The following is a 20,041-nucleotide window of genomic DNA, read 5'->3' on the forward strand; positions in this document are numbered from 1 at the left end:
TAAATAAATAAACAAATAAATAAATAACATGGGGAGGGGAAGGGGACAGAGGACATCAACAGACACTTCTCCCAAGAAGACATACAAACAGCCAACAGACATATAAAAATGCTAAAATTCGCTAGCGTTAAGGAAATATAATTCAAAACCACAATGAGGTAACACCTCACACCTGTTAGGATAGCTATCATCAATAAGACAAATGATAACAAGTGTTGGAGAGATTTTGGAAAAAAATGAGTCCTCATACACTGTTAGTGGACCTCTAAATTGGTGCAGCCACTATGAAAAACAGTGTAGAGGTACTTCAAAGAATTAAGAATAGAATTACCATATGGCTCAGCAAGCGCTCTTCTGAGTACCCCCAAATTCGAAAACATTTATGTGTAAAGAAACATGTACTCCAATTTTCACTACAGCATTATTCTCAGTGGTCAAGACATAGAGACAACCAAAGTGTTCTTCAATAGATGATTGGATAAAGACAATGTGGTGCATATATACAATGGAACATTACTCAGCCACTAAAAAGATGAAATACTTCCATTTGTGACAACATGGATAAATCTTGAGGTAATCATGCTAAGTGAAATAAATCAGACAGAAAAACTTGAAAACCATATAATTTCACTCACATGTGGGGAAAAAAAAAACAGAAAGCAACAAATGAACAGGAAAACAAAACCACATTGACACAGACAACAGTTTAATGGTTAACAGAGGGAAGGAAGTGACAACAGAGATAGGTACCTGTAAAGAGGGCAGAAAATTTGGTAATGGAAGATTTGACTTTGGGTGGTGAATATACAATGCAATAAATAGATTATGTTTTATTGAATTGTATACTTGAGACCTATATAGTTTTATTTACCAATGTCACCCCGATACATTTAATAAAAATAATTATTGATAGATGTGTAGTTATTGCCATTTTATTATTTGTATTTTTGATTTTTTTTTCTTCTTCCTAAAGAAGTCTCTATAACATTTCTTGTAATACTCATTTGAGGCTGATGAACACCCTTAGCTTTTTCTTGTCTGGGAAGCTCTTTATCTGTCCTTTGATTTGGGGTATTTATCTGAAGAATCTGAAACACTACTTCAAATGGACATGTGAATCCATATATCATTGCGGCATTATTTACAATAGCCAAGATATAGAGACAACCTGGGTGTCCATTAATGGATGAATAAATAAAGAGGAGGTGGTATATATACACAATGGAATATTGCTCAGCCATGAAAAAGAATGAAATTTTGTCATCTGTAATATGTATAGGCCTAGAGGGTATTGTGTTGAGTAATTTAGACAAAGACAAATGCCATGTGATTTCACTTACATACGGAGTCTAAAGAATAAAACAAACAAAACAGAAACAAATTCATAGATAGAACATTTTGAAGGTTGTCAGATAAGAGGTAGTCTGGGTGCATGGATGAAAAAAGGGGAAGGGATTAAGAAGTACAAACTGGTAGTTACAAAATAGTTGTGGAGGTATAATGTATAAGGAATATAGTCAATATTATTGTAATAACTATGTATGGTGTCAGATGCATACTATATTTATCAGGTCATCACTTTGTAAGACATATAAATGTCTAATCGCTATGTTGTGCACCTGAAATATATATTATTGTGTGACAACTGTAATTAAAAAAATATTTAAAAAAAGAAAATCAGTTTCTAAAGAAGATAGTATTAATTCGAAGGGAGTTAGTCTCAGATAAAGCAGGATTAGAGAGGGAAAAATAAAAATAAAATGGTTACCATTTGCAGAAAATATTATTGAGTCTTGAAACACAAGAAGTGTTGTAGTATTAAGATTTTGAAATCTATTTCTCAAAAGCAAAGCCATCTTATCTTTGCAAGGAAATAGACTCAGAGGCAGTTAAAGAAAGTAACTAGAAGAACAAATCAGTTTAAGGTTTCAAATGCAAACGATCCAAACTTTAGAAACCTGTTAAATTTTGGCAAATGAATGATTTCACTTAATGTATTAAGAAAAATTTTCATTTTCCGTAACCATTAGTAAATACTTATGGATTAGCTTTTTTGATCACTTATTTTGATTCATCTTAAGAATGATGATGATCATTTCTGGTAGGGATCTTACAAACAAGAATGGCTTGGGTCTTTTGTGACTTTTGAAGAAGAGCCTCTCTTACTTCCTGGAGAAATGGCCCTAAATACCAACATTCTCCTCAAAAGCAGCAAAATCCGTTCTAGTCTTTGAGGAAGTTTTTAGGTGAAGTCCTTAACTGGCTTTTGAAAGTGGATGTTTCCAGTAGGCCACATGGACCATGAAACAAATAAATAAGTCTGAACTTTATGTGAGCAAATATAAATGTTTAAAATATGTTACATACTGAAAATATGAATGGGTAAATTCAGAAAGACAGTTGATAAATATATGAATAATCTATAATGATGACAAGTATAAAAACTTTCAAGTGTAAATTGGTGCTTGATATTTCTCTATTAACTTTAATTCAGCTCAAGGTAATGTGGCCATGACTGGGTTTTTTCAACCTAGGAATTAAATCCTCTTCCAGTTTCTTTTTTCAGTTTCAGTATTGAAATCTTAGGGCCATTTTCTTTATTTTTTCTCCATTTTTCTACTTACCCTTGTTTAATACCACTCAATTTACTTCACGGATGTACCTAATTTCCAGATCATAGTGTAGTCTCACAATTTTATCTTCTGTGTTAAGCTTAGGTTGTTCGAATTGCTGCTATTTCTGATTGTGAAGTCCTAGAGGGTTAAAAAATGCCCAAAGAGCTTGAGGCTACACCGAGAATAGTATTCCAAATAGTTTAGCTTGCAATGGGTGATTTTTATAAGCTTTTATGTTCCCAGGTGAGGCTTCCATAATTTGCAATGTTAAACAGAATCGCCTTAAGCCAAATATGTTGTGACCAGTATAAAACCCTTTCCCTTGGTGATGGTGGTATTTTTAAATTGTTTATTCTGTACAGGTCAGTGGTTTAAAAAGAAAAATTAAGTAAATATGTATCTAAGTAAAAGGGAGATAAAGATGACAGCTAGAGAAAGTATTTTCAAAATAGAAGGTTCAGAAAAAAAATGGTGAATAATTCAACATAATGTAGAAGCTTATCTGACTTGAGTTTAAATATACTTTTAAAAAACACTTTTATTATTGCCAAAAAAAATCCTGAATTAACCAAAGCCTGTAGAATTCAGCCATTGCCTTTCTTTTGGAATGTACATAGGGACTTTATGAGAAATGCTAGAAGGACGAATAAGACTAGTGATACAAAATAATATTTTATAATTCTCTTCTCAAAGAATTTCAATAATGTCTTTAATTCAGTGAGGAAGGCAGGCTTGGCGACACAGTTTCAGAAGAGATTGAATTTGTAGTAATTTGATTGTCTTATTCTCTCCAAATCCCTCCTATCTATATTGAGAATAGAAATGAGCCCAGTATATTCTTACAGCAACGCTAAGTGATGGGAGTTCGAGGAAAAAAAAAAAAAAAAAAACAGGCTTTAAACTAAACAAAATGTCAATCTGGCTGCTTGACCAGCTCTAACTATCTGGGATTTTGCCTCAAAGTGCCTCTGCTTGCTTTCCCAGGTTGGTACTCTGCCCTCACCACTTCTGTCACAAAAATATTGGCTAGCCTTTGTCCTTGGTTACTGTAACGTAAATTCTAAACCATGAAATTTATTAGAGTAACTGGAGTGTCTTTGTTTTGCACGGTGGATCCCTCTGACCACACCTGATCATTTACTCTAAGAGATGATCCAGGATAGGGGAGGGGAGCTGGTCATGCCAGAAAGACCAACCAAGAGATTAGAGGGTTTGGCTTTGACCATGTGACCTGGGGAGAGGAAGAGGCCGGAAACTGAAATGATTCAATCATGCCTACATAATGAAATCATGATAAAAATTCTGAACATGGAGGTTTAAATGAGTTTCCCTGGTTGGCAAAACTTTGTGTGTCACTACATATCAGTGTGCCCAGAGGATAATGCAGCCCTGAAGATGCTGGAAGCTTCACATTTGGGACTCTCCCAGACCTTGCCTGTTGTGTTTCTCCTTTCGTCTGGTTCTGCTTTCTATTCTTTTGCTAAAATGAAACTGTAATTTTAAGGAGAGTGCTTTCCTTGCTTCTTTGAGTTGTTCTAGCAAATGATCAAATCTGAGGGTTAATAGGAACCCTCGAATTTGTAGCCCCCTGATCAGAAGTAAGGGTGGCCTAGGGTCTACTGAACTTGTGACTGGTTGTGAAGTGGGGGCAGTTTTATGCAGAACCGTGCTCTTAACTTATGAAATTTGGTCTAAATCTGGACACCTCCCTCACCCAGTCTTGACTCTTTCCACTCTTCTCAGCAGCCTGAATCTTAGCTCTTTGTCCGTGACTGGCCAGCACCTGACAGAACTTACAAATGCCAAAAGCCTCCCGGCATATCTGTCTATTGCCTGCCACTGCCCTCTCCTGAGTATGAGGGGCCTTCTCCTGAGATCTTTCTGCACAACTGCCAAGCTCCAAAGAGACTGACCTAAGTAGTCTAGGTATTTTGTTTATGTTTTCCTGGTACATCTTAGCAACTGAGCAAAAAGCTTGACAGGGTACCAGTATGGTTAAATCATTTGTTCAACACAAAAATACATTGATTATAAGTCATCAATAATTATAATTACATTTTCAACTGGCATAGATTTTCCAGCAATCCACATATATCAGTTCCTATTGAGTTATTCAATAAATTATGACATATTTGCTAAATGAAGTGTAGCACATTTATATCAAACAACGTATCTTAGTCTTTTTTTTTTTTTTAAATACATGACCTCTTTTTGATGAACACAAAAATATCCCCAAACTCTGGAAATTATGTAAAGCCCTTCTAAGATAGCATATCTCCTGGATATATATTCTCTTAGCTGGTATATTTCCATGTAGACAGGAAAACGTTTTCCTAGTTTTGTATATCATATTCTGTATTTTTTTAAAAAAGTTTCTTTTTTCTACATTCTAAGTATAAATCTATATCATACTGGATACTTTTTGTACATTATCCATTCACCCCAAGATTCTGACAATAAATGGTTCAATGTTTCCCTCCCCCTCAGTTAAAATGACTGCACCATTAACTCCGGAGAAAAGAAAGTGATAAAAAAAAAACTTTCCTAAGTCAGATAAAGATAAATACCATATGATTTCACTTATGTGTGGAATCTAAGGGACAAAAAGAACAAACTAATCAAAAATAGACTCACAAATATAGTGGACAATTTGGTGACAGAAAGAGGGGCGAGGGGGTTGGGGGACTGGGAGAACTGGGAGAATGGGGTGAAGGGTTAAAGAAGTACAAATTAGTAGTTAGTTGATAGTTGGTCACGCTGATGGGTGAGCATGGAAGAGGGAATACGGTTAGCATTAATATGATGGCTATGTGGAGGGCCCGGGGAGGGAGGGAGCAATGGGGTGGGGGGGTCATTTTATGAACTATATAGATATCTAACCAATGTACTGTATACTTGAAGCTAATTTAAATAAATAAATTTTAAAAAACTTTCCCATGGCTCATTTAATTATGTCAACAAGAGAGTTGTTAGATGCATGTGGACTGAAATTTTTGTAGACCCTATCTGTCGAGTAAATTTTAGACAAAGACAGATCTGAGATTTAACTGTTCAACATACAATAGTTCAAAAAGGGACTAAATTCTACTTCCATTACTTAAGCATATATATTTTAAAGTGAATTTGAAATGCCAGGTTCTATAACATAATGTTTACTTACAAAATACCTCATGTTCTAAAAGTGGTTTGCATATAACTTGCATGTCATCTCCAAGAATGCAAACTCTTGGCACAGTCTTGACCATTCATATTAAGATCATAGGCTACTTTTCACCATGCTCTCATGCATATATCTATCTAAGATTTATTTTCAACCTTTGCTTGCAGTAGGACCACCCAGCAATCTTTAAAACTGATGCTCAGTTCTCATCCTCAAATACTATGATATAGCTGTTCTGGAATAGTAACTAGACATTGATATCTTTTTTTCAAAACTCACCAGGTGATTCTAAAATATATAATTATGTAAAGAATCTCTGATCTAAAATAATAAAAAGCATGTTTCACTTTGGCCTAAAACTGTTAAATTGAAGAGTGCATAATTCAAACAAAATTAAAACTGTAAATACAGCTAATAAAGTTAGAAATACAAACAATAAGGTAGTGGTGTACTGTATACATTATCAAGACTAGTTGTATTAGATGTTCATCTTATTGTAATCTCTGAAATGTAAGAAATAGAAAAATTTTAAGCCAATGTTACATTAAATTCTAAAATACTTTAGAAGCACAATAGCATTAGCCTTTCAGTTAAAAATCTATATAAAAATTAAATTGAATAAATCACTATTATTCTCAGTGGCTTATCAGATAACAACCTTGATATTTATAAACCTAGGACAAATAAGTTGTGTATATTAGTTTTAAAACGACTACTAAATTTTTGCCTACATTAAGAAAACTCAGCTTTATGTATAAAATCGATTTCCGCAAATGTAAATTTCTATTTACTGACAGTCTTTGTTCTTGAATCACATGGCTGGCATGGTGGCCAGTTAGCTTTGTTTTCCTTTTCTGTTTTACAGATTAATCAATGCAGAGCTTATTTTCACACTGGGATAATAATTATCTCAGCTTCTCAACACAAAATGAATATGTTCATGTTCTGCGATTGACTTGAAGTGAGGCACTCAAATGCCCTAGAATATGGCACAAAATTCTTTTTGCTTTCATTCATTTCATGACAATGTATTAATATTATCCTCCTTCGTTCCACACAGCTGTCATCTAAAATGCCACTAAGAATGGATGCATAATTAGCTCTCCAGTTCATACATTAAATACATTTTAATAAATAGCTCTTTCCTCCGAGAAGAAAATACTGCTGTCCATTCTTGGATGTCAGTCTCGGAAAGAATTTAGAGAGTATTTCTTATGTGAAGCATGGCTTAGCCAAGCTGATCTATGTACTATGTTTAAAATGCACCCTAATGACTTATGAGCTATTCACACTTATCTAAAACAATTACAATGACTGATAAGTTAGGAAGTATTTTAAAGATGCAGAATCTGATTTGCAATACTTATAAGTCAAATATTTATATTCTAAAAATAAACTCAAGTTATCAGAAATTTAATATTTAAATATTAAATAATTAACATCAATGAAATATTTACTATATATTAATACATTAAATATTATATGATAAATAATAATTATATTATATTTAGTCCTATTTATGTAAAGATTTAATATTTAAAATTGTATATTTACATTGCTGTAAGAAAAATAGCTTAATATTTAATATTAAATTGTTTGCAAAGACCTTAAATAATTTAATTGCTATGAAGTCCAGAGGATATATGATTTTGTTAGAAGTCAGTATATTTATTACTTCAATATGAATTATGGGCCCAAGAGAGACAAATTCAATTTCAATCCGGGGATACATACAACACAATGTATGAAGAAGTGTCATACTGAACGACTGGATTTTTACTTCTAGTGGTGAATTTAAAACCATTTCTTAAGGAATCCTGAATGAGAGATGAGTTTTCTGAATGTAGGACCCAGGCTCGCAGACGACATGCCTTCTTTCCCTCCCAAAACCACGGTTTGCCCCATAGTTCCTTCTGCCAACCTGAGCAGGAGGGAAGGTAGTCAGTCTGCAGTGGCTTACCCTAAGCCTACTTACACACCAACTCTGGGGCGTTGCCAAGAAACTGAGAGTAGGGCTATTTATTTTATAAAAATACTGACATTCCACTGAGATTCGGCATCTGTACCCATCACACAACCAAAAAGTAACAAAGAGGAATTACTAATTCAGAATGGAAGTGAACAAATAAGTGGAGATGCAAGATTTTCATTTTGGAATGTTATTGACTTAAAAATTGCACGAGGTTCATTAAAGATAAGCTATAAATGGATACTAATATACCAGTTAATGTGAGGTATGGATAATTAAAAACATAAAATTGATGTGAGTGGGTCCTCAAATCGCTTTTCCACATGCATATTTAAATTTTATCTTCTGCCCATTTGGATATCATAGGATGAGCAACTTATCAGCTAGACAACTATAAATATATTACATTGCACTTAATACCAAAAGCTGAGTGCATATAATATATATCAATTTAATTAGACTTTAAGGTTATAATGCTGAGCTCTTACTTTTTCTCATCATTTGACTTGGTCCTTTTTAGATTGTCTATGTGGGATTCGAGCATATGAAAATTAATCAAATTTAAATCTCATGACCATATGGTTGACATGCAATATTTCTCTTTATTACCTGGTTATATAAAAGGAAGAGGTATCCCTTTTCAACTGAACATATTAATAGTTATTTCTGACAGCACATGTGAAACTATGTTAAACTCTGCATTCTGTCAAGGTATAATCCTAATGATACAAAGTGAAAAAAAAAAAAAACTTCTTTATTTTTTGATAGAAAAATCTTAAAGGAATTTTTATAAAGCAGTGTAAGTTGTGTTCTCTTTTTAAATAAAATGCATAATCATGATTGCTTAAAAACTAGTAAAACATGTAACAAAAGTAAAGACTGAATGAATACAGTAGTATAATTTAGAGCGATTTGAATTTCCTTCTGTTCGTGACCAACATTTTCCATAGTGTATGTGTATTATTTTTAGAGTAAGAAAAGAAATGATTTATTTTTCTCTGTTAATCAGACCTCTGTACCAGCTTAGATTTCTAAACACCTGTGGTGAAAATGATTCTTAAAAAATATAATTAACGCACATCTGCTTCATTTAAAACATGGGTGCTTTTGTTCAGAGTTCCCTGACCCCTAATCTGTTGTCCAGTGTTTACCACAGATGGGCCACTGTGAGCCCAGAGGATCATCAGACAGTGGGATGAGCCTGGGCTGCTGAAATCCTGGTGTGTGAGCAGCTTTCTTCCTCAGCTCCACTTCTCCACACATATCATTTTCTATGAAATCTGTACCATGGGAAAAGGTTGTAATGAATTGGTGAGATTTCTTTTCCTCAGTCCCTGCACTATCATCTCTGGACCCTGATGAAATAAGTAAATAAATTCTGTCCTGAATAATTATCCTTCTGACATGAAAAGCAAGCAGCACTTCCCAAATTAGAACGCATGAAGAGTTGACATAACAACTTTTTCAAACAAAGAATAAAAACACCTTGAATGTGAAGTGCATTCTTGAACTAATGCTTGCTCAGTAACATCAGAAAATGGCAACAGATCCTGTGGCCAAAGAAAAGATCACAGCTTATAAAGAACAGTTTTTTTCCAGGCATACGTGTATATAGTCTTTCGACATTACGAATGTGCTCGGTTTGGCTAATATTTTAGTTAATAAAATCACAAAATAAAAATTAAGTAGAAATTGCTGCCTAACTAATATCTTCCTTACTCTGTCTAGGTAGTTAAATCCCTTTCTGAATTTTCCCCATTCCTTTATTAAAAATAATTTATCATCTACTTTCTGTGTGCAGAGAATTGCTTATTGGTAAACATTATTTGATCCAGAATGAAATCTAGTGCTTACAGGCAAGTGTATAACTTCTAAAGTAAAATGGATGTTTGTCTCTAGACTTTATTGCAGTAGAAAACCAAACAACCACAAAGGAACACTGTGAGATCCATTGGTTAGAGAGATGAGTCCATCTCTACTGACTATGGCTCCTGCATCTCCAGTAATACAATAGTTTGTATTACATTTTCCCTATTGCCTTACATGGAATTAACATTTTAAAATTTAAGGATTAAGAAATAGAAATCTTGTCTCTCATTACCAACTACCCAGTCATACATATATCACCAAACTCATCCCTACCATTGATTTCAGTGCATATAATGCTATAAAGTAGAGCTCATATATGTGAATTTCCTGAAACCGATGTGCCAAGTGTAGAAAATAATGACCATATTTTGTAAAAAAAAATTATTTTTAATAAAGTGGTTTATAAATATGTCTTCTCATTTGAACATCAGCTTCAAGAGATTGTTCAGGTCACTACAGCATCTCCAGGGCTGAGAATAGTGGCTTGTATGTATTAGCCATTAAATAAATATTTGTTTGATGAGTACTGTTCTCTGACCTTGTATAGAACTATTGCATCACATGGGTTATAACGTGGCACAATTTTTTATATGTAGCCATGTTTCTCAACAGCAGACAGGAGGAATCAGGGAAGCACAAGGTCTATCTTGCACACTATCATATTCCTAAAGCCTGGCAATATTATGAGCACTAAACTGAAGTTGGATGAATTAAAGAGAGGGCCATATTATGTCTTACTCATTTATTATACTAGTCATACAAGGCCTCTGATTTGATTCCCATTCGATTAAGAATCTGCCTGGAACAATGGAAATATACTTGTTGCTGTGTTGAACTCAGAGAATGCTTCAGTGTTAGGTGTGGCTGCTCTGAAGTGCTAGGCAATCTCTCAGCTCAGCCAGGCTGGCCCATTGATGTAGTTTTGAAGAAGGCCTGGGTTTTGGATGCTATTGTTCTTATTAAACACCAAATGATGACTTTGACCCTTTCTTTTCAAAGAAGGAAAAATATACAGAGAACAAAATTAAAACTATACTTTCTGTGGCACCTCACCAGTTGAGCCAGACCTATGCAAACTTATCCATCATCTATTACTGCTGCGAAATAATTTCCTAAGATATGTTTAAGTTGTGTTGAAGAATATCCATATCTTTCACAGCAGCAAAAGATTAGGTCAATTTGATTGATGCTGGAGAAGCTGGAGTCTGAAAAATATTGAGCCTAGTGCTCATTTTGTATTAACTCTTTATTTTGTTTTCCCTGTGAAATATTACAGACTTTCTTCCCCTTAGATTAGTAGGACAGCAGCTGGTAGGATTTAGAGAAATATTGCTAAGATGAACATCCTTCCTTTAAAGAAAAAGCCTCAAGGTTAAAGTACCAGATCCTGTTCTGTCTCCCAGGGTCCACTGAACTTTGTCTGCCCCAACTCCCAACAACAACAAAATGAGACAAACAAATACAATTCTTGCTCTCCCATTTGCTACTTGTTTAGCTGAGACAGGTTAGTCAATGCTCTAAGCCTTAGTTCCTCATTTGCAAAACGCAGATGACAATATGAGTGTGTAACCTGCTCGATTCTAATGGGGATTAAATTATATAGCTATACATATAATGCGTAATTAGGATTATCTTCATAATCTCTAATCCTCATTATAAATTGTTTGGCAGAGAGCTGTAATAGGTACACTATGCATGGCAGCAGCAATGAATAGCATTCTAACCACTGATGAGAATATAAAAAAAGAAGTTGAGCTGCACAGCTCTACTCTCATGTTGACTTAATCTCTGTTGTGCAGTTTCCTCATTATGAAGATAAAAATATTCAATATTACAATTTATAATAAAGAAATGCAAGAGGAAAATATATGAGTAATCGACATGAATGGCAACCATTGTGGTATTACTTTATTTTTCTACTCCTACTTCTGAGCTTGGCCTAGTTACATTCCTCTGAGAGAAATGAGTCGATTTGGTGACTGTGGTTGCCAGGAGGGTGTATTCTTCCTTTCCTGCCAACGTCTGGGATGTCCCTTCCCCATCCTGATGAAGCGCTACCGCTTCACCATGTGCAGCCCCACACAGGGAACATGCATCTTCTCCTTTACTGCTCCCCATAAAGAAGAACAGAGTGGCCTCGGCATTATTTTTCTAAAACTACAGAACTGGACACATTTAAATGAGTTTTTTTAAAGTGGTCAACTTTGACGCTGCAGAGGTACTTTATAGAACCAGAAACTACCTTTCAAAAGTAATGTACTATATTGGTATATCATAGAAACTTGATACAATCTTACTGAATTGAACTATTATTAATTTTAATGGCGTGTATTTTAATTAGGCAGTGTATTTCTGAAATTAATTAATTTTATAGGTTAGTATACTTATTCTCTATTAATTCTTATGAGTTAAGCATTATTTGGCAATTTTAAGATCTATGCGCACTATAGAAAATAGCTTGAAAGCTACAATATCTGCTCTTAAAAGTTTTTAAATATTTTAACTGCATATTACTTTGATGATTTTTGTGACAGCAAGAAAGACATATGATTATTGTCAAATCAATGAGTCAGACAATGGACACAGTGAAACATATAAGACACTATTCAGAATGTTCACTGTTGCTGTTGAAAATGATCTATGATTGTGATTAATTGCTTTTGAAATTTTGATCAAAATTGATCTGTCCAATTTTCTGGCACTGGCTCTGTACGTCAAATCTTACCCTGGAATTACATAAATCAATTTAGTCTGGACTTCTGTAAAAACTGGGGGGAGAAAGATAGAAGTAATTTCTGAGTTGTCAGTGACTGATGGATGTTCTCATTTCACAGTTTTAGTAAAGAAAAGGTCTTACCGTAGCTGTCATAGGCATCCTCACTTACTCCATGACCGTAGTCATAGTATTCAGGCACACTGCAACAGATTTAGACAGCAATCAATGTTACTGTAATCAGGAGGGATCAACCCAGAAACTCATATGGAATTTGAAAGCAAAATGTGTGCTAAAGCAGCATCCAAGAATCTGTGGCATAACACAATCCTAAAGAAATAGTAAGAAAAATACAGGTTATCGACAAGGAGTGCTATGAATTTCTCTTGCCACATCGGTACTTCTTTATCTCTATCCCCCAATTTATAAATCAAATTTCTCCTAAAATACAAGTATAATACTTCAAAATTTGTCAAGAAGAGGATTATAAAAGGTCTATTTCCAAGAAAAAGTGCTATATAAGATGACAATCTGGTCAATCATGTATGGCTTTTAATGCTGTTATCTTAAGAAATATACATCAATTTCATCTTCACTTCCAAACACTGAAATTATATTTACACACCTGTCTACAGCATATCCATGCACTCCTCAAATATACAAGCTATTTCTTTTTACTTAACATTTTGCTAGATGCTTCCACATTTCAGTAACTGAGAAAAAGGTGTTCTTCCTTTATTTCTTACTCAAGTTACTTAAAATCCACCCCCACCCCACTACAATTGTCATTACTTTGTCTTATAGCAAGTTTCCCCCTGTAAGGCACCATTCCTTAGCATCCAAGCATCTTATATATCTCCCAATCTCAAAACTCCCTTCCTCATCCTGAGGTCTCCTGCTAGTGACTCACCCTTTCTCTGATCCTTCATAGCAAATTTCTTGAAAAGAAGCAACTTCATTCCCTCTTTTTCACTGCCCCTCCTTTCATATGCATTTGAAGATGTTCCAGTCAGGCCATTTTCTCCACCGAAAAAGCACATCTCAATATCTTGACATTTTCAAATGCAGTGGTCAAGACTTGGTCCTCAGTTTACTCTAGAACCGTTTAACATAGTTGACCATTTCCTGCTCCTTCAAACACTTCAATTGCTTTTGAGATGTTCCCTCTCTTGGATCTCCTTAGCTCACTCTATTTCTCCTACTTCTCTACTGGTATCTCTTTATTTTTACAGCCACTTAATTCTGAAGACCACTGGGGCTCAGTTATTAGAATTTTTCTTGTTTCTATTGATACTCCCTAGGCAATCTCATTTGATCCTATTGTTTTAATACCATCACTACTCTGATGACTTCCAAATTATGTGTGCAGCCTTAGCACTTCCCCTTTACTCTGGTCTCAGACATCCAGTTGCCTTCTGTACATTTACATTTGGATGTAAAATTTAAAATAATTCAATAAAAATTTTGATTTTCTTCCCAACTCAGATGTGCTCCTTTTGAATGCTGTCTTTATAAAAGTGTTACTCATGCTGAAAAAGTGGAGTCCTACCCTTTCTATTCTAAGGTTATCCTTAATGTTTAATCTAACAGCAAATTCTTTCACTTCTACTTGAAAAATATATCCAGAGTTTGAACATTTCTAAACATTTCCACAGCTATGACTGTGGTTAAAGTTTCAGTATCTTTCACTTAAACAAATATATATCCTTCTAATTAATCTCTATGCCCTGCTTCCTCAGTCTCTATTTTCCACATAGCAGTCAAGATAATTCTTATAGAAGTAAATTAGATCGTATTAGTTCTCTATTCAAAATCCATCAATAGCTTCCCATATCCTTTAGGAAAAAAAAATCTTATTTTGCTTACACACATTGGCATCCTCGTATTTCTTAGAACTCTGCCTCTTTCCCTTTTGCATACTCTGCTCAGGGCACTTTGGCCTCCTAGCTATTCCCTGAACATGACAAACACATTACTGTCTCAGCACCTTTTCATTTGCTATCCCCACTACCTGGAACATGCTTTTTTCTAAACATTTAGTTGTCTATTCTCTCATTCTTTCAGAAGTCACGTCAATGGCATATATGAGAGGTTTCTCTCACTAATCTGTTTAAACTAGCATTCACGCATCCTTACCTTGCTTTGTTCATCTTAGTGTTTATCAATCATCATTGCACATATTATATAACTAAACAAGCAAACACACATTTGTTTATTTACTTATTGGCTGTTTCCCACTTTTAGAATACATAAGCTCTCTGGTACAGAACTTGGTCTCTCCTTTGTTCACATGCTCTCATTGTTCCAGGCTGAGTGATCCAGAAAAATGCTTGGCACATGATAGCTGCTCAGTAAATATTTACGGAAAAGTGTGAATTGCTCATAGAAAGATTAGACACCATTTATATGAGTAGCCTAATGTAACCAAATTATAAATTTTTAAAGTACTTTACAAAAAGTGGAAATTATTTTAATTGAGCTTAGTATTTGGATAACCAATGCATTTTTAAATCTTGCTTAGGGATCTATAAATATTTATGATACACTTGTATTCTCTCCTAAAATAAACTCCTTCATTTAAAGTCTTCTGCCTAAATCTTCATTTATAAATTTACATATATATGAATTTATATTACAAATCATCTCAAGATAATATTCATTTTAAGTATATAAAAGTGTGGCAAGAAAATGGTTTTATGTCAAATACCAAATTGTAGAAGAGTTGAGGATGAATGATAGATGCCAAAGGGTTAGGGTAGAAGGAAAAATAAGAAAGCCTAAAATAACGTGTTGTCATTATCCCTCGGAGTAATTTGATAGGTCTCATTATATTAAATACTTGAGATTTCATTGATGATAAGGAAAGAGAAGCAAAAGTAAAATGAAAGTCTATATATTAGAGATGAAGTGAGAGAAAGAAGTTCAGCAATCTTTTATCTTTCTGCGAGGCAACTGGTAATGCACTAATTCAATGTCAGTGTAAAGCAGCTTGGAAAAAAAATAAAATTACCTAGCCCAGCCTTTGTGGTGGAGGATATTTATATACAATCTAGGAAAAATGTATGGTAATATGTTCTGCTCCCCATTCTTCTAATGACTTGAAATTGGAGAAGTCTAAGGCCATCGGCTAGTGGCTGGATGTTTATCTCCTTTTTCACATACTGATCTTAATGGAAATGATGCAGCCCAATTGAGAGCCTTCGTATATGTGTAGCAAATTCCCGAGAGTCGTTACATTGATATCCTGGATGATCAGGATGTGGCAGTCCTGAGAATATGATTTAAGAAGCAACGTTCCCATTTACAGGGATGAAAAGAAAAATGAAGGCATTGACAGCAGCTCTCTCCGCCTTCCTCACAATCAGCAATTTTTTCTGTGAGCAAGCCTGATTATGCTTCCCAAAGTGTGCTCTATGAAGACTAGTAGCCTCAAACACTATCTAGTGCTATTAATATGTCTCTCATTGTATTTCAATTTTAATTTTAGTTGATGAAGATAAGAGAGTAAAAAAAAAATAGTGGTGAGAGTCCACGACAAAGAAGCTACAGTTATTGTCTATCATAAATGATGCATATGCACCGAGAGAATTTTAACTTTCAGAACTCTAAAAAGGAGAAAGTGGATCATATATTTGTATGATAATACATAATGCAAAATAATGGAAATAGTGGGTAGTAATCATGATGGACTCTGCCAGAGTCCATACCTTTGCTTATAGAAGTATTACTTCTCATTTCTTCCATAGGAAAATATTTTACATGGACAAAAAATACACTCCTCAGCCTTGTTTGCAGCTAGAAGTGCCCTTGCGACTGAGTCAGGAAACTTGGGATGTGCACACAAGTGAGGGTGGCAACCTGGAGGCCATTTCCAATTTAAGAGCAAGCTCCTCATCTTGAACTTGTGCACCATCATCTTCTCCATTGGTAGAATGCACTTGAAGTGGTAATCAAGTATCTCCGTGCAAATAAAGACAATACTTTAGGACCATAACTTTCAGGGAGCATAATATTGGAGGAACTTGTCTACAGCCAACCAAATTGAAACAGATTTACTTTAAACCACTCACCTCAGAGATTATTCTGAGAAAAAATAAAAATTTTTTATCTTTTTTGAGCCACTGAATGTTGAATCTCTGTTACAACAACCATTTAGTCAAACATTGAAATAAATATGTAGAAGTGTAGAACTGCCTTTAAAATCCCTAAATACAGGTTTAAGCTTAACAGGTGGGTGAAGAGCTCAAGGAAAAAATACTGCAGGGTGCAAAGCTGATAACCCTTGTTACACCATCGCCAGTAAAAACTCGGACGGCAGGCTATCAGCCTGTGTATACTTTGGCGCTACAGGAAAAAAGAACTCGACAAATCCTATTAGTAATTTTTGCTGCTTTTGAAAAGGTTTACAAAACATATAAGCTTGAATAAAAATAAGCCATTTTTTTCCAGAAGACAGAAAAGTGAATAGAACTTTGCTAAGGGAAGTTATAGTTATCTCTGCCTGACTTATAAGCTAGTTCTATCATTTAAAATGGGAGAGGGTTCAGAAATTTGCGGCGTAACAGGATTAGAGAAATCAACTGTTTCTGTCTTCTGAGATAATTAGTCTTGCTCAAAGAGTCCTTTATATCTTCTTATTAGACTTTGCTACCATATATGAGCCTCAGAGCAATCCGCAGGTCCTCAAACATGCAACAGAAGGAAGCATGCTGCAAAACTTGTGAAGTCCCCAATGAGGCCATGCTCTACTTTACTCCATTCACATATGGCCATGGATAAGGCCATTTAGCCATTAGGATAAGGAAGAACTTTCCTGTAAAGCTAGTGTGATTTTCAAAAACTAAAACCAGGGTTCCCAGATGCATTAATCAGAAAAACATTTCAGTGCTGCCGGTTAGGTGTTTAATCACTGCTCAACAGAACTTTGTAATCATTATTTCCTATGGAGCCTTCAGTGTTTCCCCGCAAAAATAACTGTTGTAGTTATTCTGTTCCTTTTCCGCTACTTTATATTAGGTATTTTGTATGGGCAAGAGGACAGAAAAAATAATCTGTCAATTATTTTATAGGTTAACAGACTTCAAAGAACCATATCAAGACCAATGCAGAGGTCTGCATATTTCCCAGGATTCTGTATTTTGAGCTGGCTGTAGTAATTAGAACTGAACTTGGATTTTCCCTGTTGGTCAGAAGCTAGGTATATCTTTGCTTGTTTGTGTGTTTGTTTAATGAGAAAAAGTGTATTCACTCACATTTGAATGACTAGAAGTTGGGCCATAGAAGGCATCTAGTTACTACCTTCTAAAACCTATTTGTCACTTCTTCCAGAAGAGAGACACACCTTCTTAAGATTACATTTCCTAGTCTCTTTCACATTTAAGTGTGACCATGTGCAGAGTGATATGTACAAATTCTTCGTGATTTGCATAAAAGTAAATTCCATGTCCTCTACTTCTTTCAATTTTCATGTAACTGGCTGAAAATGTCAATGGTTGAATCCACTTTGGAAAGCTAATGTTAATGATGGTACAATGGACTGAATCTTTGTGTCTCCCAAAATTCACATGTTAAAATCTCAATATCAAGGCATTAGGAGCTGGGGCCTTTGGGGAGTAATTAGTTCAAGAGGGTGATGCTTTCACGAATAGAATTAGTTCCCTTAAAAAAAGGGACCTAAAGAGCTCTCCTGCTCTCTTTCTACCATGGGAAGGTACAGAAGACAGTACTAGCCTTCAACCCAGAATTCAACTATGCTGGCATCCTGATCTGGGACTTCCAGCCTTCCAGACTATAGAAAATTAATTTCTGTTGTTTATAAGCCACCCAGCCTATGGTATTCTGTTATGGCAGCCTGAATTGACTAAGACAGATGGCAACCCACTAGCTTGGATCCCTAAATGGTGTCATGGAGCAGAGCCCATCTACTTGCCCTAGTCTATAATGTATGAGAGACATAAACCTTTCTCTTGTTTGGACCACTGACTTGTGGATCTCCTTATTATGGAAGCTTAGCCCATACCCTAAATAATATAGTTGACAATTAAAGCAATCCCTTGAGGATAAACAGATACTCAGTAAAGATCTACTGAATGAATAAATGATTTAATCAAATAATTAAAAAAAACCCCAGATGATTGCATTTAAATATGAACAATCTTAGAATATTTTGCTATAAATATCTTTATAAAACTTTCTACATGCTTCAGAAAGGATGCCTATGCATATCAACAGTGATGGAAATACTAAAAAAGAAAAAAAAATCACCCATTTATTTTCTAACATGAATGAAATTCAGATTAAAGTTTAGAAATAATGTAACTGACCAATGCATGTGGGACTTTTATAATGTTATGTTATTTTTCAATTTTAAAAACATATATAATTTGGCTAGATGAGGTATACTATGGTGTTGGTTTTATGCTTTCCATTTCATTATTTCAGAAAGCTACTATTTCATTACACTGTTTCATTAGCGTGTCTAATTATTTTAAAATATGAGAAAATGTGGAAAAATGAATTCAGTATAAACACGACCAGGTTATTTAATTTTAAAATCATTATTATTTCATCTTATATTTTAGAAAATATAGTGATCTAGGTTTCTAAACATACTATTACAACTATAGAGGTATTAATTAAAATTATGACAATTATTAGAGATTTGGAACTTATTCACATGGTTATAGCAGACATAATTTCCCTAGAAACTGATATATACAATCAGTATATAACATGTCAGCTCCATTGACTCATTAAACAATATCTAAATATTAGTAAAATTCTATACAAAATTTTGGCCTTTAGATATCAAGGCTTTAGACACTAATAAATATTTGGAAAATAATTAATAAAAAAGTAAAGTATGGTAGCAGGAAAATATGAGATTAAGTTATTAATGGCCAAATTTAAAACTAGATAAAAATTTTTGGCTTTTTTTTTCTTGGTGGGTAGAAGAGTGTTTTACTGTAAATTGACCATATTAGCAGTATACTAAGACAATTAATTAAATGGAAATGAGCACAATAGAAAAAAATTAGGATGATATTTGGTTTCTAGGAAACCAAATAGTACCTTCAACATCGTTAAACTATTTCTTCCAAGCAAGCTCTACCTGTGACATAATAACACATATATTTCTGTAGTGCTTCACAATCTAGCAGCTGGTATTTCACATTCCTGTAGCAGGAGATACCACACTGATGGTGGAGCAGACTTGTTTAGAAGTCAGTGAGACTAAGCAAGTTTGTAAAGGAAACTTTTTAGACATCCAATTATTACAAATCAAGATACTGGCAGTGATATAAATAATAGCATTGCTCTATACAACATGTTCATACAATCAAACCATTTAGACTGGCATAAGTGGGAAAAAATAGAGCATGCAACTTTAAAAAAATCAACACTTTGTTTAATATTTGAACTGCTTACTTGGTAGTATATAAGAATTACCAGAGATAATTAAAAATTACAAATATATTACACCTTGTTGTGGCCCTCAAAAGAATAAAGCTCCCACATTCATGGTTTCCAGTTGCATTTGGTTTATGCCATGTTGTCCTTCATTTAAGCCTTTCCCTGACTCTTGACTAAGCTGAAGATTTATGTGCATGAAAACAGGACCATATGAGAGTGAGTTTCAACTAAAGCTTCCTTAATTATTTTCTGCATGAAAGAAAACTAAGAAATACAAAATAATACTTTAGAAGAAGGGATAA

At 34.4% G+C, this 20,041-nt stretch overlaps 1 protein-coding gene across 24 annotated transcripts in view; it reads right to left on the bottom strand.

Annotated features, from left to right (window-relative positions):
• KHDRBS2 (KH RNA binding domain containing, signal transduction associated 2) overlaps positions 1-20,041 on the bottom strand; it is a 507,385-nt gene that overhangs the window by 31,994 nt on the left and 455,350 nt on the right. For 21 of the 24 annotated variants that reach the window (XR_004950417.1, XR_004950414.1, XR_004950413.1 and 18 more), the window contains 2 exons: positions 12,471-12,529; positions 8,896-9,024 (listed from right to left, as the gene is read on the bottom strand). Coding sequence is in view for 5 of the 24 variants with exons in the window: in XM_036219037.1 (XP_036074930.1) it covers positions 8,896-9,024; positions 12,471-12,529 (188 nt within the window). In the remaining 19 variants the exon portion in view is untranslated. The remainder of the gene's footprint in view (positions 1-8,895; positions 9,025-12,470; positions 12,530-20,041) is intronic. The other 3 variants (XR_004950415.1, XM_036219058.1, XM_036219045.1) reach the window with 1 other exon arrangement.

Source organism: Rousettus aegyptiacus, unplaced genomic scaffold, assembly GCF_014176215.1.
Source record: "Rousettus aegyptiacus isolate mRouAeg1 unplaced genomic scaffold, mRouAeg1.p scaffold_m13_p_1, whole genome shotgun sequence".
Lineage (NCBI taxonomy): Eukaryota > Metazoa > Chordata > Mammalia > Chiroptera > Pteropodidae > Rousettus > Rousettus aegyptiacus.